Raw genomic sequence first — 24291 nt, forward strand, 5'->3', positions numbered from 1 at the left:
GGACATGGGTGGGTTTGACTGAAGCCGGGCTAGTCAGCCTACGCTATGCTTTGAGCTAGGGTACAGTAACCAGTCTGTCTGTCTGTCTGCTAGAGCAGAGTACTTACTATACACCCATACATGCAGCACAGGGCGAGCATAGGTAGAATATCAGAACCCGGATGTGGTTCTACAAGCATTTATGTACATGTCCAGGGACAAACATCACCACTAGGCAACCTTTCAATCCATCATGTCCCAATTAGTGAGTTTGTTCATTGTTGAATGATGCTGGTTTCATCTGATAGGGATAAGTTGTTACGAGCAATTTACCACACCTACAAGTACTAGCTAGGAGTCTCTTTTTCATATCACTGGTGTCATCACGCATCCGCAACCAACACTCCACTCTACTCTACGTCTAGTCAGTTAGGTATGGTATATACCACTCTGTGATGCCACTACATTATCACTTTCCGTGGTCACCTGTCGGACTGGGTCCTGGCATTACCACAGTACAGTGTGTGCTCAATGTAGCACGAACCACCCATCTCTACTCCGTAAAAGCACACACTCTCGCAGCCTTGCCGAGTAGTTAGTAACGTGCTGTCGTCGTGTAAGTGGGCACACAACGAAAACGAGGCCCATGGGGATGCTAACTCAAGCCAAACTACAGCACATACGGTACGGATATGTACAGCCCGGCCGACCAAGCTTCCCCCTTCTTGAAACCATGCCAGCCAGCCCATCTGTCAATGGCAGACCCTCTCACCCTTCATCCTCGTTTTGCCACTTCACGAACATTCATGGACCGAAGGGGGAGAAGAGCCAAGCTCGTTCTCGCATGCACACTGTGATGCTGTATACAATCTCAGCCTTAGTCACCCAAAGTGGAGACAACACCAACCACTCTATCGACGGATGTCTACATACCCGCATTCCCCTCCAAACGCTAACGATACTTGGAGCGCTAGGTTTCTCGACTTTTCAAGCTAGCAAGCCTCGCGAGAGACACAAGGAGCAACAAGGTTGAGTGAGACGCGAAACGAAACAAACGAAAAGCCTGCCAGACTCCAGTTCTTCCCTATCTCTTAGACTAGCTCCCCTCGTACTGTATGTACATACACGCCAGGCAACTGTTCTGCCTATTGATTCTCTACCTCCTATGCAAGACTGCTCCTTAGCTTCCACTGGGGCCCAAGCTTTGCTTTTTTCAGCATTGACTTCTTCCGTGGCTTGCATTAGATGGTGTCCTTGCACTGCCATTTCTACCATTCGGCTCCTCTGGTGGTGGATTCTGACGTCCTCCAAGATATAGGCTATTCTCAATCCAGCGCACCGCAATTCAGTCTCCTCCCCCAATCCCCCGATGGCATTGCTGAGAATGCCATCCTCTTTTTTCCACTTATATACCTACTTTATACAAGTATGTATGCCTTGACTCCAAGCAGAGAAGAGGGCATGCTGTTCTAATCACATTATCAGACATTCGGGTGCTCAATTGACTGTACAACCTCCTTTCATCCGAGCAATCACTCTAATAGTTACTCAATCAATCAAAAATCTCTACCATGTGAGAAGAATTTGTGAGCCTCTATTGTAATAACCCCTGGAAGATCCTCTCTACCCCACTCCGTTTTCTTTGTTCGTCTCCATTCTCCAACTCCCACTTCCCTTCTGATACATACCTTGCAGTATCATATCCTCCTCCGTCACCTGACCCTCCTCTAGCTCTTCCTCGCTGACTAAATTAATCACCACCCACCATCCTTCTCCTCATCTCGATTCACTTTGACTATCCCGGCCTCTATCAGTAACGCTCATTTGTCGTCGGCTTTTGTTGCCTTGCCTCTTAGCAGATTCATCTCCACATGTGCTGCTCTTCTTCAAGGATAAGCAATTGGGCGGGGTTTAGGGCCTTTCAGTTGGTTGCTCTCCCGTCCCAGCACCCAACCGATGTGACGTGTGAATCCAGTCCGGTTCTGCCTTGGCCTTGACAATCGTACATAGGGAGATTGCCAAAGGGTAATTAGTTGTGCCAAACCCGTCATTCGGCGCCTTGGCTTGTCCAAACCTCAGCCTTCTCGAGGAGATCTGCACGTCTTTGATCTTATCATCAAATAAGCAACCGTTGCGGCCGCACATCACAACCACTTGAGAGATAGCCAGTATCTCAACAGAAGCAAGCCTCAAAGCAAAAAGGTTAACGGCGTCTAAGCTCGATTGTAGGTGAGGGACAGCCTAGGACAGCCTTCCAACATAGTTCAGCTGGCCTTGAGACCTAGACTATTGCTTGTTCCGCCCTTCTACATAGTACTAAGGCGACACAAGGCCTGAATTTGAACTCGCAGCTTCATATTCCCAAAACCCTCTTCCTCACACCAGCTAGGATGTGGATTGGATTGGTTCACAAGAGATAGCTTCAATTATGGATGCTATGAAATCATCGTGGACAGAAGTGTTGCTCTTACATCCCGATGGCCCTTGGCAAGTGTCCGAGGACCGCTGGCTGGCTTCCAAAGGCTGCAATACCGCTTCGATGATCTTGGCAGACATCAGCAACGATGGCGTCGTGTCTGATGCCAGCCGGTCTGCCAGTGGAGGTGAATAAGTTGGTCTGTGAATGGATCCCGCCCCATCTTCTGAACAACGGCTCCCAAGCGCGAGAACCAAGAGCTTGAGACAAAACACATATCCCTTGTTCCTTCCCCTATCGCAAACAAGATACGTTTGCATCTTGTCACTTCTGACGTCTTTTACATACAAGCCTTGCATACACAGCCATGCATCAGGGTGCATGCTAAAGACAATGCTTACACGCGGAGCACGGCACATGAAGCACAACAAAACATCATGATGAGAATTCCATCTTGAGCCTTGTACTGAAGCACGCACACCAAGTGTCTCCACCAGAAAATCCAGCAAATGCCCACGTGCAATAACAAAGATGATAGACACGCCTTTACTCTGTACGGTAAAAGAGAGACGTACGTGGGCTTCAGCCAGATCCCCCCTCCGCATATAGCCACTCAGAGGCACAAGGGGATACTTAGTGAGTGTCGATCACACCGTGCCTCCCCCTCCACATCAAACTTGCGCTCGTTCCTTGCTGGTATTGTTGACTCAATGCCCAACCGCCTTTGACTTGTATTCAGAACCAAGAAAATGTCGAAGGAACAACTCCGTGACACGATCCAAAGGTTTGGCGGCACGGGCCCCTTCTCCTTTCCCTCTCCCCCTGACTCAAGGCGAAGACGACAGGAAAATGGGGGCATCCTTATGGATTGAACTCTGCATCTGCCGGACTCTTGCTCAAAAGTTCCTCTTGGAGTGTGGATGAGCCGCGGGTCCGGGCGTTGACTACCGAAGAAGTGCAAATGGTTCCATCCGTGCATGATGGCCTATCCTATCAGTCCGACGATACGTCCTGCTCTGTCTGCTCTGTTGAAGTCATCACACGTACTCTGTACGGTGTAGGTACAGACAAAGTCGTTGGTATGGATAGCCAATACAAGCCAGCCTTCCATAGCTTTGGGGATCTTTCAGGCCCTAGCGTCCGGCTGAGATTCATGGCGACCTGAAAGGTAACATGCTCAATTCGCCAATGTTACTTTCGGCTGCTGACTTATGGAGAACCCCTTGGTGAGAAGACTGTCAATAAATCGCCGCCAAGCTCAGGCCTAGCTAAACTGCTGCCTTTGGATGATCGTCGCTCTTGTTAATGAGGTGAAACCACCAGCTCGGTTGAAGGACCCCAAAACTCTGCTTCATCCCTGTAGCTGTAACAAACATGCGAAGTCGGAGGCTCCGCTGTGAGGTGAGGTGAGATGAGAATTGAAATGAGTGCTACACCAGTCTTGGCAAATCATCCGTTCATTGACCCAGCAAGCGGTCAACACTCAGATCATTGTTAGGTAAAAGGGGTCGGGAAGCAAGTCGACATCGTTCACGTGGTTATGACGACAGGAGATTAGCACTCGGTGCAATGCAACCAGACATTCGAAACATTGAAGCCGTTTTTATTATCTATCAGAACGCCCTGACGCATGCAATGGCCCCCTTCCAACTTACAGCATTCCGGATTACATGCTAACCTCCCTAAATCCATCCATACCTAACGCAAGAAAAGAAAAGAAAAGTCCTTGGAATAAACCCCTGCTATCACCAATAGAAGTATCCTCGTGAAGCCAATCTTCCCTGCCTATACAAATTCTCACAGCACAATCGCCAGCTCCGGTCTATCCATCTTGTCTTCATCAAGATTTGGGTAATATGGCACCATCGCGTCAGCCCCCTGAACGTATGCATCGTTGTACAAGCGCCAGTATGGAGTTCTGACTTTTCTCGCCGGATGGAACAGGCCCGCCCAGACGTAGTTGAGCACCAGGCCTGGCCCGACTGCCATTCGAATGGCCTCAATGGCCTCCACGATACGATCGATGACATGTGGGCTAGTCTCGAATAGATTTGGGTACAGAAGGTTGAGGAGATGCACCATAGCGTCCTCGCATCCAAGACCAACCACGCCTAAGGCAATATGCTTGACGACGGAAGCTGCTGTTTGACGGTGGACCTGATCACGGTCGATGAGAGCGTCTTCCAGCAAGGGAGTCACGGCGTAAACGTAGTCCTTTGCCATCTCGCCAATATACTCGAAAAGGAAGGAAAGTGACTTGAGCACACCATTCTGCACGTTGAGCTCTGGGACACGGTATTCGTTCATGAGCGCAGGGAGAACTGTGAAGGGAGCACAAGTTTCGGCCACGATACCAATGGCAACAGCCGTGTTAACACGGGACTGACGCTCCTGCACTCGAAGATTGTTCAACAGAGTTGCCAACACATCCTGAGGACCAATAGCTTTGGCAATGAAACCAAACGTATTGTTCGCAGCTCGTCGAATGCCCTTCTTGTGAGCCTTGAGCATATCGAGCAACTCAAAGCAAATTCGCATCCATTCTCGGGCATTGACGCTCTCAGGTCCGCGATCCGCGATACGGCCGACAAGATCAATCGTATTCTCCTGAACCTTTTCGTGGCGGTTTCGCAGGATAGGGGTCAGTCGTGGGAGCAGCTCCTTGATGGGTGGTTGCATCTGCGCAATACCAACAACTGTGACGATAGACCGTAAAGCACCCAAGATAGATCCGAGAACTTCGGGATACTCTTCGCCCAGATACTCGTAGAGCACAACACCAAGCTTACCCATGAGGGCGTCCTCGCCACACTGCTTCATAACCATAGCAATTCGAGAGATCAGATCTGCGGCCTGTTGTCGAACCGTTGCCGATTTGTTGTTGAGACGCCATAAAATAGTACTGACGATTTGAGGGATGTAGGGCTTGCAGCGGGTTCCCAGGGCATTGACAACAGAACCAAAGCCGTTAAGCATGATAATGTCTTCAACGCTCTGCTCCTGGAACGCGTGAAGGATACCGTCAACAAGCCGCTCCTCTAGGCGCTCGCCGATATCTGCTGCACCCAAGCTTGCAACGATCTTCTCCACTGTTTCGACAGTCATTTTTCGGTATGGTTCGCTCTCGTCTTTGAGGTTGTTTACGATCCTCTCAACGATTTCGCTGACTCCAACCTTTTGGCCGATGTCGACAGTTGTTTCCACGACTTGTCGATAATTTCGCTTATCCAAGGCCATCCTTCGTACCCAGAAGCTCTTAAAAAACTCGTCCAAAACGTGTTCCTTAAGGTATCCTGCAGTGACACCATCCGTCCCAGCGCACTGAGAGACAACCTTGAGAACCACCTTCTTCATTTCTTCGTCGGGTGACGAAAATTCGCGAAGCAGGATCTCCATGATTTGGCTGGTATAGTAGTTGGCATACTCCTCATCCATCAGGGGAATGATATATCCAACAGCCTTGAGGAAACCCGCGAGACCTTTGCCTCGCTGCTTGCGGGCGCCCGTCCATAGAGGGTTAAGGATGTCATCGAAGCTCTCGATACCATAAGGGTTAGAGGCCTCGGCCAATGCGGCAATAGCCAGACTGGTGACTGTCCTGACCTTTGTCTGTTCATCGTTGAGGTTAGGCCCAATACACTCAACAAGACCCTTGAGGTGAGGAAGCACAGCACAGCCCATTAGAATAGGAATTTGCTGAACAATCTTCACGCCCGTGTGACGGGCTTGCCATGACTTCTTGCTTCTGCAGACAGCCCTGAGGAAGGGTAGCAAAGCAGGTATGCCAAGAGCTGACGCTACCACTGCAAAGGCTCGTGCTGTTGTGTTCCGGACGTATTCATCGACGTGGTCAATATCAGGTCGCATAGTGCTGATCATGGTAGCAAGGCCAGCAGCCTTGCTCAGATTAGAGATGATTTCACGTCCCTCCACTCTCGCATAGTAGTCTTGGTCGATGAGCAAAGGCTCGATGACGACCAGGATCTTGTGGACGTAGGGGCGTACAAGATCGTCGAGCTTGTAGAGAATTCGGTCAATAACTTTCACCAGCAAATGGCGTTCTTGGTCCTCCAACGTCTTCTCCATGAGTAGGGGCAGGATTTGATCAAATAGAGGACCAGCTCCGAATTGCCTGGCATTGTCGGTAATCTGGCGAAGAGCAGTCTTCCTCATGGGGGGAGTACCGTTCTTGATCTTCAACAGAAGCCTCATGATCTTCCTCTCCTTCAGCTCTTCGACCGTTAGAGCATTCTCGTCAGAACCGTCGGTGAGCTTTCCGAAATACGCCATGTCCTCGGCCTTGAAGAACTGTAGGTCGCCTACTCCGGGAATCTCTGCAGGCATTGGCTTTCCACTGAAGCGTACTTGTTCGGGATCCTGCATCATGAAGCCTGATTGGGGAGCAGGGGTGGCAATGAGCTTGTGTGCTGGAGCGCGGACAGGTTCGTAGCCAGGGGGAGGATCAAGGATCTTGTAACCCTCGCTTTCACCAGGTAGGAGGAGGTCGAGTTCCTCGTCGCTGAGAGGCATGTTTCGACCAATGTCGGTACCAAAAGTTGTTGGCAGAGTAGGTGCGGATGATGGGTGCGCAGGAGTGGCTAGCCCTGTGTTGCCCATTGGAGTAGCAGAAGGGGCCTGATCCCATCGCGAACGCTTCTTAGAAACCTCTGCTCCAGGCGCGGGAGCTTGATCCCATCGTGAACGTTTGGGCTTCGCTGCTTCGCCGGCCTCTGCCGTATCATCCTCGGCGGGTGCCGACGACACATCCCATCGCTTCTTGCGCTTCCGAGCGGTCGAAGAAGCCTCGGTAGTATCAGTCTCGACATTACCATCTGTTAGCATGGGCTGTGCATCGCCATCATCACCAATCTTGCCCTCCTGCTTCGCTTTGATGGCTTGCAAAACGCGCTGCTCCTCCCTTTCCAGTTCACGAGCCTCCATAATCTCGCGGTAACTGGTGCCATTTTCAGAAGCGCTAGCCTGGCGGTCCTCGGCAAAGGGATCGGCGCGTGTAGGAGTGAGGGCGCGGTTGAATCGACGCTTTTGATAATCTGTCTCACGGTCGACAATTCTACCACTCTTCTCGCCTTTCCCAGCAAGGATATCATCTTCCTCCACGCCGCCTCCACGAGCGAACTCATCAATCATCTCTCGCGATGCTGTATACTGGCCAACTAGCCGTCGCGTGTCGTCACCATCGCCCATGTCTTCATCGTCGTCACCCATCGGTAGCGAGGTGTGATACCCGGAAAATCTATCAGCTCCATCGCGATCGTAGAGAGTACTGTCGGCGCTGTCGGTCAATTTCTGCTTAGTATCGTCGACTCGCTGATTTGTGGCATCAAAGGTTCGCGAACCCTTGTTACCAGAAGAGGCAGCATTTCGCTCCTGCTGGAGCTTCTTGATGGTCTCGAAATCCGCGTCAGACATTTTGGATTATGGCATTCGCAGCTTCATCCCGGTTCGAGAGGACAAGGGGCGCTCGAGGCGTTATCGTTGCGCATGGAGAGTTGAAAGTAGATGATGGGTGGTCGCAAAATTACACTCCTTGACGAAGCTTTCCTAGGTTGGGAGGCGATCTTCTCCACCCGAGTTTTAGCCGCTTCTTTAGATTCATGCATGTGCCCACTTACTAGAAGAGGCAAATTGTCAACAATGCTTTGGCATCTGGTGACCACACTAGGGGAGGAAAGAAAACCCAGGAGCTTGATCCTGAATGGCAAAAAGACTTAGTTACATTAGCATAAGCTTAAGATCGTTTTGTTCAGTTTATTTCGACATCATGTATCAAGGCCTGAAGTTTTCCTGCTCCACCAGGTAAGAAGCATTACACCACATGACGAATGGTAAACTTGGAGTGAAAGGAGTTTTAGATCTGAAATATTATGATAAGTTACCATCTCTTGAACTTACATCTATCTGAAGTCGCATGTCCAGAAACGGCGAACCGAATCATATCATACATCTGCCTGCATTCTGTATGTCAGGTCCAGGAAATACATAACGTAGCGATAGCATAGTGCCGGTGGTCCTCAGATTCAGGGAAAATGCATTTATCTTGTGGTGAGTCTATAGGCTTAAGTCTTATCATTATGAGACTCGCACTCACCACCAATACTTACAACCCAAGTATTCAATATTCATAGATTGCCTTGCTTCGACATAGCAGCCATTAGATCTACTACTTTGACTCATCCCAGCTAGATGCTGAAAGGCACTCTTACGAAGTGCGCATCCGTTTCGACCTTCTCAACTGTTTGATCTCCTCCAACCCTTGCTCATCTGTGGGTTCAATGAACGGTGTTTCTTCCTTTACTAATGTGTCACTGTCGGTGATCGTGATAGTCTTCTTTGTTTTTGATCTCGTATGTTCTGTGGAACTATGCGCCACCAGTTCGATCACAGTAGGCTCGTCCTCTTCTTTTGCAGCCTGAGCTGCAAACTCTCTCAAATCAGCGGTAAAGAGAACAGAGTGAGCCCAGCCGGCAAACGGCCCCCAGAGGCTTCGGAAGTGGTCCCCAACAGCCTCGTAAGTGGCCTTGTTCAATGTCTTGGCCTTTGACTTTCCAAACTTGTAGTCTCGCTGGGCGATTTGCCAAACATGGGTGTCAACAGGAACTGCCTGCCCCCAGCCAAGGCCCATGAGGCATACACAGTCGGCAACTTTGGGACCAACCCCTTTCAGAGTGAGTAGTTGAGCAAGTGCTTCCTTGTAACTCGCATGGTTCTCCTTCGGTACAGGCGTTGTGTTGAAGCCTGGTTGGTCAGGATTTCGCAGGCTTTCCAACCAGGTTTCAGGCTTCTCGTTGGCAACCATCCGTGCTGTTTCAGCAATGTACTTTGCCCGATATCCAAAACCTAATTCTCGAAGATGCGATTCGACATCATCTCCCGTAAGGTCTTGAGGCGATGGGAAGTCATGGAATGGCTCGTCACCCATGAATGCAATGAGCGGGCCGTAGTTCTGACACAGCTTGTACACCTTGGATACCCGATCAATCATGAGTCAAATCCTGCGCAAGCGATATACACTCACCATTTGTGATATCCGCGTAATATTGTTGTTGCTGCTGCAGATAAAGCATATCAATGTCTCCCAGGCATCTTGACTGAGAATTCGAACCCCTTTAAACTGGGGAGCCCTCTTTTTAAAGTTGGCATCAGCATCTGACCATTGTTTGTAAAGCGGCTCGAGACTGGTATCCAGGTTGAAATAGTGCCTTAGGAGAGCCTCTGTGTCGTTGGGTGCTGGCATCAAGGGTTTGGGCGCTGGAAAGGTGACCCGATAGTGCAGATGAGTTGAGTCCTGCTTCAAGTGAAGAAGTCGGCCATGCAAAGTGCAGATCCTGAAAGAGTTAGCATAGTCGACAGGCCGCGGATTGAATAGTAACTCACCATTCATGGTTAATCTTTTGCCATCTAAAAGACTGTCCACATCTCAAGGTGGTATTGATGCAAAGCTCCCCTAGAGTAACAGGCAATTTATGCCAATCCGTCTTCCCTACGACAGGCATTGAGAAAAGGATTCAGCCCGTCTACTCTACTTGGAAGAGGCATTAGCAAGAAAGATGCGTCAAGGGAGCAAATTGGCAGCTTGAAACCGACACTGCCTCTCGTTGATCTCCCGTGGCGACTCAAGGCTAATGATGTAATTTGCTATTGGATGATGAATGTTGTAGCCCCTGGAACTTGAGAGACTACCTACCTGACAACGAGCATAAGCCAAAACCAACAATCAAGGTTTACGAACAGCAATCTATCATATAGCTAATACAATAGTTCTGGGTTTTAGATATTCTACTTATGAGGCATATTTAGGACCATTAATGGCACCTTTCAGTACAAATAATAAATATCGTGAGTTCAGTTCATGGAAATTCTCTATTCTCGACTCTGTTTGCTAACTAAGGTACTGGAGTTTTTCGCAAGCTGCCCTACTGCCATAGCCTAACCCGAGAGGCCAAGTCCTGAAATGTGGCGCTAGGCCCAAACCTTACTAACGTTAGCGCCTCCTGGCAAAAAAAGCTCCAGCCTCGCGCGATGCCTGCCAGCTCTTTGAAATTAGAACCTCGTTGCGGCTTGAATCAACGAATCCGCCTTCCAACCATTCGCACTCATCAATTTCAGAGGACGCATCCAAGCTCTGGAGTCGCTTGTCACTGCTAAAAGTATGAACGGGGACAGCTATTCCTCCCGAGGTAAGTTCTACTGCAATGTGATACTTGATCGCGTCGCGTCGCTAAATCCTTACCACACAGATGGGCGCAGGGGACGAGATTATCCTGTAAGTAATCCATATCCATATCATCCTCTCAAATATGATTTAAACTGACTCCGCTTAGCCTCGAGGTGATAGAGGCGATAGAGACGATCGTCGAGACCGACACCGTGACCGCGACCGCAGACGATCTCGCTCACCCGAGCACCGAAGCCATCGACGAGGTGAAGGCGATGTCGATGCCTACTCGTCCAGCCGAAACCACCGCGACCGTGAGCGCGAAGACAGATACTCGGGCCGCGAAAGACGAGGTGGCGATCGTGAGTGGGATCGCGATCGGGGATCATCCCGTCGAGATGCCAGACGCGACGATGATGAGCGGCCTAACAGGCGAGACCGAGATCCCTACGAAGACCGTCGTCGCGGTGGAAGAGATCGACGTGAGGACAGATTTCCAGCACAGCAGGAGCGCCGTAGCGCGAGCCCACCACCTAAGAAGCGAGAGCCAACTCCAGATCTTACCAACATCGTGCCTGTCCTGGACCGCAAGCGTCGCCTGACTCAGTGGGATATCAAGCCTCCAGGCTACGAGAATGTTACAGCCGAACAGGCCAAGCTGTCAGGCATGTTCCCTCTTCCTGGCGCTCCTCGGCAACAGCCAATGGACCCAAGCAAACTACAGGCATTTATGAACCAGCCTGGTGGGCAAGTCACGAGCGCTGGACTGAAAGCCAATAACTCTCGTCAGTCAAAGCGATTGCTGGTTTCAAGAATTCCCTCAGGTACAAGCGAAGAGGCCCTCATGTCCTTCTTCAACCTCCAGCTGAACGGATTGAATGTCATCGACACAACAGACCCTTGCGTCCTGTGTCAGTTCTCCAACGACCGGTCATTTGCCGTCATCGAGTTCAAAGATGCCCCCGAGGCAACAGTTGCTTTGGCAATGGATGGAATATCTATGGAAGCCAGTGATGCATCGAATGGTGCGGATGGAGGTCAACGTGGCCTTGAGATTCGCCGGCCCCGTGACTACGTAGTGCCTGCAGTAACTGAGGAAGTCTCCTATGATTCCGAGGTTGTCTCGAACATCGTTCCGGACACTGTCAACAAGCTCAGCATTACCAACATCCCTACATTCTTGACAGAGGAGCAAATTATTGAACTGCTGGCTAGCTTTGGCAAACCCAAGGCTTTTGTTCTTGTCAAGGACAGAGGGACAGAAGAGTCCAGAGTGAGTCCAACCTATTGAGCGAAAATGAGACTTTATCTCTAACACTCCCAGGGTATCGCATTTGCCGAGTATCAAGACCCCGCCGCCTCCAATCCAACTGCGCTTGACACACTCAACGGGATGGAAATTGGAGGCAAGAAGCTCAAGGTTAGCAAGGCTAGTATCGGTCCTACACAAGTCGCCAACTTCGACGTGGGTATTACCGCTATCAGTGGTCTTGCTTCTCAGACTGCCAATGAGGTTGAGAGCAGTCGAGTGCTTCAGCTTCTGAACATGGTGACTGCTGAAGAGCTCTTGGACAACGACGACTACGAAGGTGCGTGTCCTTGACCATTTTAACGAACTCCTACTAACAAAGCCTGCCAGAAATTTGCGAAGACGTTAGGGAAGAGTGCTCCAAGTTTGGTAAAATCATCGATGTCAAGGTTCCACGACCCACTGGTGGCAGTCGACAGTCTGCTGGTGTAGGCAAGATCTTTGTCAAGTATGAAAGAGCCGAAGACACAGCAAAGGCTCTGCAAGCTCTTGCGGGACGCAAGTTTGCTGACAGAACTGTCGTGACAACATATTTCCCAGAGGTAAGCTTGGACCCTTAGGTTTTGGTTCATAGCGACTAACCCGACATGTAGGAGAACTTCGACGTTGGAGCGTGGTAAGAGATAATATCGTTTCCATTCAAGGCGACCAAGGAGACAATATGTTTACTACCTTGGGTATATGGGTTGAGGGGGCAGGAGTCTTCTATCGGTGTACGGGTAGGGAATCAATTGAAAATGTAAAACACATGGCATGGCAAAGCATTTGGTATCATCGAATTCAATACTACCGACCTCCGCATGTGTGAGCAGGCACCAAGTGCAAGTCAGGTTTTGCATCATGTTGATGTGGATTTGTTTTACGAGAATGCAGTATTCACTACTACGAGGTCAGGCAAATTGTGATGGGTTGATCTGGATCGGTGGTGGGTTCGAGAACAGGATACATTATTCAAGGTACTATCTATCGGTAAGATGTCTACTAATGTGAGGCAACTTCAAGCAGGAGCAAGTAGGTCAAAAGATCTGTGCTCGGTTAGTGTCAAGGCCAACAAAGAAAAGCAAGTCTAATTGCAAATAAAATGACCAGATCAGAAGTCCTGTTCATTCATTGAGCCCGAGGGCTCTAACATAAGAGGTACCAGAAATAAGTAAAAAGTGATTTATCATCATGTCGAGGTCGACTGAGACGGTATGAGGAGCATTGTGACTTACCATATGATTGAAAGCTGTAACAGAATTTCACGAGAAGAAAGAAAACCTCGAATCGCGCGTCAGCAAGAAAAGTAAAGAAATGCGACATGAGCTTGGACCATTCACGTGATCTCTTATCGATGGTGGCTTATCGGACCAATGGCTTCGCATCGCTACCCTAACTAGTGCACACAAAAGGCATTTCTCAAAAGATCATTTTGCAACTCCACGACTCCAACACTGATCATCCAGCATCACCACGCCAAACCGACAAGATGGGCCGACTTCACAGCAAGGGAAAGGGCATTTCTGCCTCTGCTCTCCCCTACTCACGCTCTGCTCCTGCGTGGTTGAAGACCACCCCCGAACAGGTTGTTGAGCAGATCGCCAAGCTCGCCCGTAAGGGTGCCACTCCCTCTCAGATCGGTGTTGTCCTTCGCGACAGCCATGGCATTGCCCAGGTCAAGCTTGTCACCGGTAAGGATTGTGCGCATGGAAATTCAAGATGAAAACAACTGACAGATTATCGCAGGTAACCGAATTCTCCGAATTCTCAAGTCCAACGGTACGGTTCCCTGAACGAATAAAGGATGTGGCGAAGGAAACAAATACGTCTTCAACGGAGAAATACCATCTCCTTAATGCCTCTGTACGGTTGAGACTGACAGAGAGATTTTAACAGGCCTCGCTCCCGAGCTCCCCGAGGATCTGTACATGCTTATCAAGAAGGTACGCAAGTCATGTTAAAAATTACCCCGTCGCACAATTCCAAGCTAACAATTTAAAAGGCTGTCGCCGTCCGAAAGCACCTCGAGCGTAACCGCAAGGACAAGGACTCCAAGTTCCGCCTCATTCTCATTGAGTCCCGAATTCACCGCCTGGCTCGCTACTACAAGACCGTCGGTGTTCTCCCTCCCACCTGGAAGTACGAGTCCGCTACTGCCAGCACCATCGTCGCTTAAGCGAAGACATGACAAAGAATGGCCGCATTGATTGGTGGTGATGGTTTCCCGGGTCACGGAGTTGGGGGACAAACATGGAAAAATTGCATTTAGAGCCATGGTGCTTTCTGCTCGCCCCCTCTGGGAGGATCAACAGCGACGTCGACCGCTCAAATAGAAAGCTTTTCGACCGCTGAAAGTACGCGTATGCAATGGGACATTCTCAACCCAGTGACGATAAAATTATTGAACCTGAACGCCATCTATGCCTTCCGCTACCATGCCAATTGCGTGCTACCGTGGAAAATCTTGTGATATCGTGGATCTAGCCAGTGCCTTCCAGTTCCTTTGACTTCTGAATGAGATACTCTCCTAGTACCCGGAGAGGATCACTCGGCCTGTGATGTTGTCAGTCGCTATTCACAAAACACAAGAAAGGTGAGACCTACTTGTCTTTTGCCAGTTGCTTCACGCCCTCTAACAATACTCCAGTAACTTTTGTGTTGAGATATCGTCGTGTTGAATCACCATGAGGGGCAGCTTCGGCTGGTAGGCTAAGACCAGAATCCGGATGCGCAGAAGCAGCTCTGGAACCTTGCGCCGGAGTCCCTGTTCGTGCAGGTATAGGACTAGGCGCATGAGTAGCTGGAGCAGGAGATGACTGTCAAGAAGTTAATAGTCTGTCCTCCAAATGGCCCCTGATACAAGAAAGATTGACTATCGAGGAGAGGCGGGTTCAGGTAATAAGTGGAATCTAGACGAGAAGTCTCCAAGAACATATAGAGGAGAAAGAACATACTGCAGAGTGATCGACTGGCGCATCAGACATTGCCACATCCTTCTGGTCTGAGTTATGTCCATTGACAGCAGATTCAGCTGGTGCTACAATTGCGGGTGTATCTGCTGCAGAGTCTGTTCTGGGGATTTCGTCGGCCATTGTCGATGAGATCAGTCGATGTAAGGTACGGTGCCTTAACAGTATTTACCAGAATGGCGCTGTTGACAGGTACTTATGGAAGCTGCAAGAATGGACATACCTTAGATGGCGGCCCTTTCGCGCCGGCTGATTTTCGGATCAAGATACGACCCGATAAAGTAGGTGCCCCGCGAGGTCATGTGCTTTCGTGTTCAGCTAGCGTACCTTGTCTTTGTCATCGCGTGCACATCGTTAGACATTCACTCGTTAATCGTGTTTTTCAACTTCTACTTTCGTCTGACATGACACGGGTTTAATGATGGATGCGTTCGTGACGAGGCTTCCCAAGCCGCAGAGCCAACTTCGAGAGCAAGTTCGCGGTGACTCACCAGACAAGGAGAGGCCTTCCAAGCGAGCCAAACGGCAGGGATCACCAGACTCTGAGGGGGGCCTATTCCCTGATCACCCCCAGGATATCTCATCGAGGGAAGATTTGCCTGATAATGGAGCAGCTAAAACAAAGTACCAATTTGAGGAACACCCCCGAATTACGGATATTGAGAGCGCGTTACCGCCCACTGCTGAAGGCCAAGAAGCAGTCCAGCAGTATGAGACAATGAAGTCATCACAGGCCTCGGCGCATGATGAGGATGACACCACGGCAACTTCTCAGCCACTTTGGGTCAAGGGACGAAGCTCTATTTATGTGGATGCCTTCAATCTTGCACTTGAGACCGTCCTAGAGGAAGAATCGCATTTATTTGATGGGAAAGAGACCGAGGTTTTTTACCAATGGAGAGAGTTGAACTACGAGGCTCAGTATCTGTATGCACTCTACGCATTATCACAAACCTGATACTCGCTTACATTTCAAAGCTACGTTAGGCTCTTTCTCAGGAAAACTGCATCGTGGCATCGCCATAGCCGTCTTGGATATCATAACGACATCTCGGATCTTGAGGCAGCGATAACTACCCTGCAATCGTCTCGTATTCTGCCAGCATGCACAGCCACCCCAATAGATAACCCATTTCATGATCTTGAGCTTGAAGAGTCGAGACTGGATGAGACGTTCAGCTTTGCCGATAGATCAGAAGATCACATCGATTCTGTAGAAGAGGCTGCGTCGCTGCTGAGCCTAGATGAGCTGAAAGAGCTTGCTAAGGAAGCAAAAGTCCAAGGGCGCAATAAGTCAGAACTCATTCGTTCACTAGTAAAGATGAGCAAGCAACAGTCTGGATTGATGTCGGTGGGCCTCAGCAGACACAACAGCCGTGGTTTTGTTGCCGAAGACCAGGAAAATTTGGATGCAAAAACTAAGGGAAAGGGCATCGCAAACCTTCGGCGAGAAGATTCGAACCGAGAGCAGCATTTTCTTACAAAAATTCTCGCAATACTTGGACCTTGCATTCGATTGTCGCCATCGGCCTTCAAACTTTTTGAACGGGTGCATCTTGTGTTCTATCGATCGACAGAGTGGACAGAGAAATCCCTAACAACAATCATTCTTGCTAAAATTGCAAGACGGCATTTTCCTGAATACATTGTTTGCCGAACTTCGACTATATTTACGTCGCGCCTGCACCTACTAGAGTATGAAACCGCCATTCGTCTGGAGGCTGAAGTCGATGCATTGGAATTCAGCAGCCCACCCGGAGATGAGGGCCTCAGACTGATGGTTAACATCTTTGACAAAGTTTACCCGCGATGGAAGACATTGGTAGAAGAAGAGCAGCACAAGGAGCACACTGTCTATGAAATGGGAGAGGGCGCTTACTTGAGGCGTTTCACACCAGGCCACTCGTATACGAGAATTGTCCATAAAGCAGCACCAGTTTTTGGGAAGCTCAAACAACATCTCAGAGAGCATGCGCTGCTCACCGAGCTTCTCGATCAACGGCTATTCCATCCAGCAAGACGAGGCGGTTGGTACCAACGAAAGGCTCTTCTGGAGGAGCATTATATGCCAGCTTTGGATCCAAAACCCAAATTCACAGATTCCGAACAGCAGAAGAAACATTGGAAGAAAATCGCAGTTGCTACTTGTGAGGCTGGCCTACAAGACCCGGACTGCCATCTGATATTTCACTATGACTTGCAAAAACGCCTTGTCAAGCTAGAAAAGAAACTACGTATACCACGTCGCTTACAACATGATTTTGGCCACGTTGATCTGCAGAAGCCTATTGAACACACCATTAAAGGAATTCAACTCAAGAAGGATATCATCGCCAAGGGCGGTCGCCAAGTTTCAACCAAAACAATATGGCTTGATGAGCTAGATACCCAAGAGGAGTGCAGCGTTGAAACAATGTGTTTGAGTCAATATCGATCAGAGGGTTGGAAGGGGTATCACGCTGAGGGTGGAATTATTCGCACTCTTTTCGCGTACCTCTTTTATGACATTCTCTTTTTGTACATTCCAAATGTGTTTCAGACAGCATATCAAACATGCCCGCTGGATCTTCACACTGATGCTTTCTATCCATCCCGAGCATCGGAAATCAATCACAGACTGGTCGAGATTGCCAATGGAGAGGCTCCACAACTCATTCGAAAAGTCTGGGAATCAGAACATGAGAGGAGAACAAGTGTGGTGGGCCTTAACTGGGATTTCGAGATTGACGACCTCATAGAGCTTGCTGGGTGCTTTGAGGGAAATGCTCTTGCAGCAGTATGCAAGGTGATGGCTCAAGAGTACAGACAACGAGGCGGGGGTATCCCGGACCTAATCCTATGGCGCACTAATGATTTACCAGAAGATTCAACAGAGGTGCCTGGAAGGCCAAAAGGAGAGGTTATGTTTTCGGAAGTCAAGAGCGCCAACGATCGGTTGAGTGACACTCAACGGCTATGGATCCATGTGCTTACTGGAGCAGGGATAAAGGTTGCGCTCTGCAACGCCCTGGCGAAGGAAGTGAGGGGAGTGGATTGATACCATGTCCAAGACCAGAATGAACTTCGTGCTATTGAATCACATTTCAAGGCAAGACGGGGACAGGGCACTCTGATTTCCATCAAGCTAAAAAGATGCATCTCAAGTTCCCCAACTACCCTGGAATTTCACACTGCATTCAACCCAGCCAAATCACGGGGCGGTGATCGTCTCGTTCTGGGAAGACTATAATTATCTCCATGGGTGTGAATGAGAGAGGGTTTAGCTTGAGATCCGACGATCTGACTTTCGAGCCAAAATTAGCATTTGGCAAAGCATTCGAAACATGATCTGGGGCCTTGTTCCACCCAGCAGCCTGGTCACAGCGGTCTCAAACTCGCTTTTAATCTCAGACTCAGGGCTGAGGATCCCTCCTTGGTTTCAGATAGGCGGGAGGCGTGAGCTGGGCATCTCACGTGCATGGTAGCCAATAACAGGACTGCAGACGAGACGGTGTGATGCGCAGGGTTGTCACAATACCACATGTGCATCTCGTCACTGGCGCATTCGGTAGGTTGAGCGAGTCAATAGGCTACGAGGGTTCTCAATCCAGATTCTGTAGCCTCTCGGAATCTTCTGCTTGCTGAACACGATGCCATGATGTGCTGGGCTTCAGGTAAACTGGAGATCAGGCGTGGTAGATCGGTGTTTTTCTCACCTGTCGGACTCGTGCCATCGTGATTGACTGATAGCGTCCCAGGGCCTTAATCACCTGGATGACGAGAGGTGATGGAATGAGCTTGTGTTTGGATTAGGGGACAAGAGCCTAAGCTTAAGTTCACAGGCAGTGTGTGAGGTTCAGCATATTGTCACAGGCTAGTGCAGACCAAAGATTCACATCATCACCTCCCTGGTGACAATACCACCGGGGGCCCATTGGAAACACGCCAACTGGTCAGCTAGCGCATTGTATCCCTCGCAGTAGCTGGGTATTATGCGCGAAACAAATTGACAAGAGTAGAAACGAGAGCGAGAGAGGAGACGCAGACATAGGCGCACCTGAAGCAAGCCAACACGACACAACATATAGCGCAGGCATTACTCCGTACCATTGCGGGCCATACAAATAGACAGAAAACAACGCTTCTGCATGTCGCTATGTCCTCAATCCATTTAAGAACCCCAACCCTCACAAATACAAATCGAAATCGTCGACCCACAGCCCTGGGCGCTTAGCACGGATCCAATCATATCAACTCGTCTTCCGTGGTGGGTGATGGGCTCTCTCATCTTAGCCAATAACACATTCGAAGACCATTTCCCGGCGCTTACAAGCCCAGTTTATGGGGCTCCCTGGTTCCGCTTGGACCAGGGTGCTGGGTCGCCAGAAGCTAGAGATCACGCCGCTTTTAAGTCTAAGTCTTTCTAGTGGTCCATCGCCCCTGGGTAATGGGAGGGGGGTGCCGACAGTGGTCGAGCAGCATTGAAAGGATTCCTGAAGTTCAAATGGTTCCTTCGTACTGAATTCGCAGCGCAGCGCAGTGAAGATGCAGTGGCCCGAAAGAGAACAAGAGAGACACAACCTTGTGGGAACAAGAACTGCCAATGCTTACCGTGACCCTCTCAGATGCCGCTTTCTGGCCTTGACTATATCTGTCTATCTCTGCATACGTCCCGTTCCTTTGGCCCAAGAGCTGGCCTAGTGGAGTGCATACATATACATGGATACTTGATTCACGTCTTTGCATTTCATCACAACGCGGACCGAGATGCAGAATCAAAACAGATCAACAATACGTTCTTCATCGTTCGCCCCAACGTAATCTTATCGTTCGAATAAAGCCTGAGGCTTGCTGAGATGATCTCTCACAGTTGCTTTGCGACCCATGCCAAGTCTCCCGACAAGGAACAAGGGTATATGCCATCACTTGGGAATACGTAGAAGGAAAAATAAGGTGGATTAAGAGCAGGTGGGGTTGAGAGAAGCTTCGAGCTGGCGGCCGTTCTGTAGGCCGCCAGTGCGACCAAGATACGCATCAAGGATATACCCGTTGTGCGGCCTGTTCTTGAGACCATGGCAGATCCATTATAAACGAGCAAAACAAACAAACAAACAAACAAACCATCGATCAATGGCATGTGGACATTCCCAATTAGATAAACAGAACTAAACTTGTAAAAATGGTGACTCAGTCCGTCCAGGCCGGCAGGCTTGGCTCATATGATCCGATACGTACCAGTCAGTTTCAGTCACCAGCACAGCACAAGTCAGAGCACGCGACAAATTTGGTGTTTAAATATCCCATGGGCTTTATGAATTTTGAGTAACGGCGTTGCTAAGGGCTGATTCTGCCCCTGGTACACGGGGTCACTGAAGCTCAAAGCGTTGTTCGAGTCTTCTTCTGACGGTCCCCTCCTCTTCCTTAAATAACCCTGTCTGAGGGTCGCTATCGACTACATCCTAGTCGCTGATCCGAACCCCTTCTCCCCCAAGCCTTTCCAATTGTGCTGGTATCGTAATTCTTGGTCCATGCTATGCCCCCGGGGAATAGCACATCCAAGTGGGTAATGAAATTTGTAGAACGCCATCAAACTCCTCCATCGCACCTCCCGGTCTCCCTATTCCTGATTCAACTCCTTCCAAGACGTATCAAAAAGAAAAGAAAAAGTATCAACTAGAGAATGCTCGAAGGTTGAACAGACGGCAGTTTTGGCCGCTGCCACGTGTCGAAGGCCTGCTCCATATTTCGCCTTGGGATGTGCATCCTCGTCGTTTTTCGGTATATTCTTGGTTACAATGCATGTCTAAACAAAAGAAAGTTCATAAAGTTCGAGGGATCGTTAAAGGTATGAGTTGGTCGAGCCGATGATGGTTGTGAGTGTGAACATGATGGGTTGGGTAGGTAATGATTAGCTCAGGAGGTTTATTCCACCTTTCGTCTCTTGCCCTTTGGTGCTGGTGCCATTCTAGGTGTGTATGTGACAGTTCTTGTCACCACCTCTCGAATGTGTCGCACGCTTGTCCGTGAGGTCTTCTGCTTCTTCTCTAATAGGCGAGCCTTGAGAGCAGCATCCCAGTCGAACACTGAATGGACCGGTCTGGCACTGAAGGGGGATCGAGCCGTGCTTGCGCTCAACGGCGAGTCAATATTAGAGACGCTGGGACTGGGAGGCACCTTGAGGCTGGGGAAACAGGCAGGGCCAGTGGGAGGAGCAGACATAGGCGTGGAGCAGGTGAAAGGACTGGGGGGGGCCATAGGAGCCGTCGCTGGAGGGGTTGGACGGGCAAATTTCTTTGAAGTAGCGCTTGAAGCTGAAGACGGAGGGGTGCCTTCTTCACTCTTGCTAGAAGTGTCGGTTTCCTCGCTAGTCGCGGTATCTGGGAGCGAGTCTGGGGTGGTCTGCCCCGAGCTCGTAGCTGGAGAGTTGAGGGCCATAGCCTTGGTGAGGAAGTCGGTATAAGCCATAGGTGGGCTAATAGGCGTCTTGAGAAAGTCCGGATCAGGTTTGAATGTGAAGGAGACGGCCGAGATAGGCGTTGCCGATGTGATCTCGGAAGGAAAGGTAGCGGTGACGGGAGTGGTAAGCTTCCCCAACTTAGGCTTGGCGGTAGGCATGATGATTGTTGAGTTGACGTTGGTTGTCGGTATCAAGACTGGTGATAATGGGCGAGCTGAAGAGCCTGGGCTGTGTTGATTATATGAACCAGCAGCCAATCCCAGATGGTGGGAACTAGTTAGGAGTACAGGCAGATGGAAGCAGCGAGTGAACTGACTGACTGACTGACTGACTGACTGGAGAAGAAGCGAAGGTGAGAGGGCAGCAAAGGCAGCAACAGACGATTATAAGGAAAGGACTGCGTCAAGTATTTGGCGCCAGAGGATGAAATTGGGAAGAGGTGGGCGCTTGAAGAAGTGAAGGGGGTGTGAAGCAGTTGGAACAATGTGGGGCTATGACGGGCTGTGAGAGTGAAGGGGTATCCGTAGAGGGGTGTGTAATGAAAGAGACGACGACCCCAGCTGGAGGTGTGGATAAGTAGGTAAGGTAATCTATATGTACCGTACGGGATACCACCAGACTGGGGCCGGGCGCGTGTACATGAGCCCGTAACTACCAGACACGGACGACCACCAAGGCACCATCGGATGTAGAGAAACACAGGACAATAGGTAGAACAGCGACAACACAGCAATAACAAGCGCGTACAGAGATGCAGGATCAGGCCAAAGAGTGCGGCAACAACACGAGAGACAGTGCAATAAACCCGTAAAAAAATGTATGGGGGTGGTTAGTTATCGTTAATATGCTGCTCTTCTCTGAGTCTGAGCACTCTGCCTCACTCCGCAGCATGTTCAGCCTGCCCCATCATCTATGCTGTCGCCAAACTTGCGAAGTGAAGATGTGACTATGCGGTCCTGCCAACCGGACGCCCAGTGACAGCTGTGCAGTATTATGCTACACAATGTCACTCTATCTCTGCTTGACCTTTACTGCCGCACAGCAGCCGCCAACGATGTCCGCGCTGAAGCAGATGGCATGGCTGAGGGTTGGTTGGTTGGCCCCTTGGTGAGTGGGTGCCATGCTCATGACCAAGAGAATTCAGGTCGGTTGTGTTAGGCTGTTTGCACTGACTGCACAGCTCTTATGTCTACCTGGTTGATGGTGTCGTGGCAGAACAATTCCGAGCCAACGCCTGGACCCAAGCTGTGATTGTGACCATAGACTTCTTCTCTCTTTCATCTGAGGAACGCGAGCGATAGTACAGATACCGGACATGTTGGTCGGCGGCTCAACCTTTCAGTTTCCCATTCATCATGGTTGGTGGGCAGCAAGAGAGACGAGGCGCTGTGATGGTTGTAAGTTGCAAGGACCAAGAGGTCGGATTTGGATTGGCTGACTTTGGCGGTGATAGTCGCGTTAAAAGCAGCATCAACCGCCCTACGCCAACTCGAGCATAGGACCATGCAGCTGGCAGGGGGCGGGACGTCTGCTGATTCGATAGAGCAAGGTTCAGTCAAGTGCTAGTCTCCCTGCTTTTTTTATTCTCGAATACGCCCTAGTCACCTGTCATCCTGGCTGAAATCTCCCTCTCATGGAGCTGTTTGGTCGCCGGAGCCGTTGTTGGCGCCGGGGATTGCTTCCTGGCCCAGATGGTCGGGAGGAATGTGATTCGACAAAGCAGGGCTCGTACGGGAAAACACATGCTCAACTCTCTCACACAAACTGGTCTGTTTTTAGCTCACAGCGTGCTAAAGTACCGAGCGAATGGGATCTCATCCATGGCCTTTTTCGCAATTCTGACAGCGACGAGGTAGGTTTGATGCTGACGAGTAACGGTTGATGATTTGCAGCTGAACGACTTTCTGGCGAGTTCTTTCGTAACTATTGCGAGGATGAAGCTGGTTTGTCATATCCTTGAGGTCTATCTCGTGTCCCGGATGAATGATGGGAGGGGAACCCGGGGTCAGTTCATGTGCTTACAGGGAGATGAAGAGTAATCTAAAGCTTCTATTTTGAACAAATGAGTGCAATTAAGATGCATGCATTGCCTACCTAGGCGGGAATCTAGAACCCAGCCAAGTATTCATTTTACTAAAACATCAAAACTTAATAACCCTATATTTTTCTTCATAAGTCTTTCCGATCGATATTCAATTATCATTTCCTTCGGCCATCTCCAGAAAATAGCCATGCTTCCTCCTCCAACTTGGCAAGGATAACTGAAAGTGGATGTAGCAAATAATTGATCACTGCTACAACTAGCTCTATTCTTGATCTCAATTACGATGCCAAAGTCCGAAACAGGTACCTAGCAACTGCCCCGGGCGTGTTCCTTATTGGGCGAGTTATCAACGAAGATGAACATCTCAGCGAATAAAGGTGTGGCCGGCCAATTCCAATGAGCGACCATCAACTACCAATATAAGATGCCAATCAGCGACCAGGAACTTTTCCTACAAGGCAAATGGCCACCAATCAACGGCTGAACATTAACGACTTACCACGCAGCACCAAACCAGGGATTGGTCAGTCATGAATGCCTTCCAGCGGCCAATGACCTTGACAAAGGCATTTACGCTGCAAATCGACGCGCGCGCAAATAGACCCGTGCTGGTCGCAGAGGCTCTAGCAAATTCGTTTACGAACCTCAGTGTGTACGAAAACCCAGGCTGTGGTTGGCTTCGATGTTTCGGCCTCCTCTGGCGATACGCGACAGCTAGATGACCTAGGTCAACTCTCCAGTTGGAGAAGCGCGCGTCAATGCGAGGCATTCTTGTTGCAGCTATTCTTGACGGGTTGCTTGACCAACACTTGCTACAACGTGCAAGCTTTAAACAAAACATATGGCACAGGAAATATATAATTGGTTCATCTGGCATGCTATTGATAGGCGCCACTGACAATGGGTGCCAGGGCATATCATGGACCGCTCTTGTAGACCTTGGTCTTGGTTATGACTCCAGACACGGCGTCACCCGTATGGCC

At 49.8% G+C, this 24291-nt stretch overlaps 8 protein-coding genes across 9 annotated transcripts; 3 read left to right on the plus strand and 5 right to left on the minus strand.

The window, feature by feature from the left end:
- Window positions 1–3842: 3842 nt before the first annotated feature.
- Window positions 3843–7983, minus strand: FVEG_08126 (hypothetical protein). Its single transcript, XM_018896955.1, has one exon. The coding sequence runs from the start codon at window positions 7823–7825 to the stop codon at window positions 4193–4195; it is 3633 nt and encodes a 1210-aa protein (XP_018754502.1). The 5' UTR covers window positions 7826–7983; the 3' UTR covers window positions 3843–4192.
- Window positions 7984–8257: 274 nt separating this feature from the next.
- Window positions 8258–10214, minus strand: FVEG_08127 (N-glycosylase/DNA lyase). 2 transcript variants are annotated; one of them, XM_018896957.1, is made up of 4 exons: window positions 10101–10156; window positions 9791–10051; window positions 9432–9741; window positions 8258–9377 (listed from the first exon to the last, which is right to left on the minus strand). In XM_018896957.1, the coding sequence occupies exons 2-4, from the start codon at window positions 9907–9909 to the stop codon at window positions 8616–8618; spliced, it is 1191 nt and encodes a 396-aa protein (XP_018754504.1). In that variant the 5' UTR covers window positions 9910–10051; window positions 10101–10156; the 3' UTR covers window positions 8258–8615. The 2 variants fall into 2 exon arrangements, with proteins under 2 accessions (XP_018754504.1, XP_018754503.1); XM_018896956.1 differs by having other exon boundaries at window positions 9791–10214.
- Window positions 10215–10462: 248 nt separating this feature from the next.
- On the plus strand, window positions 10463–13014 carry FVEG_08128 (hypothetical protein). The gene is made up of 6 exons (XM_018896958.1): window positions 10463–10593; window positions 10654–10679; window positions 10738–11844; window positions 11896–12160; window positions 12211–12422; window positions 12474–13014. The coding sequence occupies exons 1-6, from the start codon at window positions 10566–10568 to the stop codon at window positions 12498–12500; spliced, it is 1665 nt and encodes a 554-aa protein (XP_018754505.1). The 5' UTR covers window positions 10463–10565; the 3' UTR covers window positions 12501–13014.
- A 216-nt stretch (window positions 13015–13230) lies between these two features.
- FVEG_08129 (40S ribosomal protein S13) lies at window positions 13231–14820 on the plus strand. The gene is made up of 5 exons (XM_018896959.1): window positions 13231–13550; window positions 13606–13638; window positions 13756–13802; window positions 13862–14452; window positions 14507–14820. Exons 1-4 carry the CDS (start codon window positions 13349–13351, stop codon window positions 14033–14035), a joined length of 456 nt encoding a protein of 151 aa, XP_018754506.1. The 5' UTR covers window positions 13231–13348; the 3' UTR covers window positions 14036–14452; window positions 14507–14820.
- Window positions 13726–15105, minus strand: FVEG_08130 (hypothetical protein). The gene is made up of 3 exons (XM_018896960.1): window positions 14814–15105; window positions 14464–14675; window positions 13726–14412 (listed from the first exon to the last, which is right to left on the minus strand). The coding sequence occupies exons 1-3, from the start codon at window positions 14949–14951 to the stop codon at window positions 14340–14342; spliced, it is 423 nt and encodes a 140-aa protein (XP_018754507.1). The 5' UTR covers window positions 14952–15105; the 3' UTR covers window positions 13726–14339.
- A 72-nt stretch (window positions 15106–15177) lies between these two features.
- Window positions 15178–19992, plus strand: FVEG_08131 (hypothetical protein). The gene is made up of 2 exons (XM_018896961.1): window positions 15178–15755; window positions 15807–19992. Exons 1-2 carry the CDS (start codon window positions 15247–15249, stop codon window positions 17863–17865), a joined length of 2568 nt encoding a protein of 855 aa, XP_018754508.1. The 5' UTR covers window positions 15178–15246; the 3' UTR covers window positions 17866–19992.
- FVEG_08132 (hypothetical protein) lies at window positions 19944–22685 on the minus strand. The gene has a single exon (XM_018896962.1). It carries the CDS (start codon window positions 21420–21422, stop codon window positions 20730–20732), a length of 693 nt encoding a protein of 230 aa, XP_018754509.1. The 5' UTR covers window positions 21423–22685; the 3' UTR covers window positions 19944–20729.
- A 210-nt stretch (window positions 22686–22895) lies between these two features.
- On the minus strand, window positions 22896–24077 carry FVEG_08133 (hypothetical protein; the record flags this gene model as incomplete). Its single annotated transcript, XM_018896963.1, has 3 exons — window positions 22896–23033; window positions 23808–23883; window positions 23953–24077. 3 exons carry the CDS (start codon window positions 24075–24077, stop codon window positions 22896–22898), a joined length of 339 nt encoding a protein of 112 aa, XP_018754510.1.
- Between the last annotated feature and the right edge of the window lie 214 nt (window positions 24078–24291).

The sequence above is a fragment of the Fusarium verticillioides genome, chromosome 3 (assembly GCF_000149555.1).
Source record: "Fusarium verticillioides 7600 chromosome 3, whole genome shotgun sequence".
Lineage (NCBI taxonomy): Eukaryota > Fungi > Ascomycota > Sordariomycetes > Hypocreales > Nectriaceae > Fusarium > Fusarium verticillioides.

What these genes read in the sequence shown, in the direction of transcription:
- FVEG_08126 (XM_018896955.1), bottom strand. Translation starts at nt 7,825, where the DNA reads ATGTCTGACGCGGATTTCGAGACCATCAAGAAGCTCCAGCAGGAGCGA.
- FVEG_08127 (XM_018896956.1), bottom strand. Translation starts at nt 9,909, where the DNA reads ATGCCTGTCGTAGGGAAGACGGATTGGCATAAATTGCCTGTTACTCTA. An exon ending in CAAAAGATTAACCATGAATG is followed by an intron (nt 9,742 to 9,790) that starts GTGAGTTACTAT and finishes TAACTCTTTCAG; the next exon opens with GATCTGCACTTTGCATGGCC. An exon ending in TTACGCGGATATCACAAATG is followed by an intron (nt 9,378 to 9,431) that starts GTGAGTGTATAT and finishes CGGGTATCCAAG; the next exon opens with GTGTACAAGCTGTGTCAGAA.
- FVEG_08128 (XM_018896958.1), top strand. Translation starts at nt 10,566, where the DNA reads ATGAACGGGGACAGCTATTCCTCCCGAG. An exon ending in GGACAGCTATTCCTCCCGAG is followed by an intron (nt 10,594 to 10,653) that starts GTAAGTTCTACT and finishes CTTACCACACAG; the next exon opens with ATGGGCGCAGGGGACGAGAT. An exon ending in GAGGGACAGAAGAGTCCAGA is followed by an intron (nt 11,845 to 11,895) that starts GTGAGTCCAACC and finishes TAACACTCCCAG; the next exon opens with GGTATCGCATTTGCCGAGTA.
- FVEG_08129 (XM_018896959.1), top strand. Translation starts at nt 13,349, where the DNA reads ATGGGCCGACTTCACAGCAAGGGAAAGGGCATTTCTGCCTCTGCTCTC. An exon ending in CCGAATTCTCAAGTCCAACG is followed by an intron (nt 13,639 to 13,755) that starts GTACGGTTCCCT and finishes AGATTTTAACAG; the next exon opens with GCCTCGCTCCCGAGCTCCCC. An exon ending in TGTACATGCTTATCAAGAAG is followed by an intron (nt 13,803 to 13,861) that starts GTACGCAAGTCA and finishes ACAATTTAAAAG; the next exon opens with GCTGTCGCCGTCCGAAAGCA.
- FVEG_08130 (XM_018896960.1), bottom strand. Translation starts at nt 14,951, where the DNA reads ATGGCCGACGAAATCCCCAGAACAGACTCTGCAGCAGATACACCCGCA. An exon ending in CGCCAGTCGATCACTCTGCA is followed by an intron (nt 14,676 to 14,813) that starts GTATGTTCTTTC and finishes ACTTCTTGACAG; the next exon opens with TCATCTCCTGCTCCAGCTAC. An exon ending in AAGCAACTGGCAAAAGACAA is followed by an intron (nt 14,413 to 14,463) that starts GTAGGTCTCACC and finishes ACAACATCACAG; the next exon opens with GCCGAGTGATCCTCTCCGGG.
- FVEG_08131 (XM_018896961.1), top strand. Translation starts at nt 15,247, where the DNA reads ATGATGGATGCGTTCGTGACGAGGCTTCCCAAGCCGCAGAGCCAACTT. An exon ending in AACTACGAGGCTCAGTATCT is followed by an intron (nt 15,756 to 15,806) that starts GTATGCACTCTA and finishes TACATTTCAAAG; the next exon opens with CTACGTTAGGCTCTTTCTCA.
- FVEG_08132 (XM_018896962.1), bottom strand. Translation starts at nt 21,422, where the DNA reads ATGCCTACCGCCAAGCCTAAGTTGGGGAAGCTTACCACTCCCGTCACC.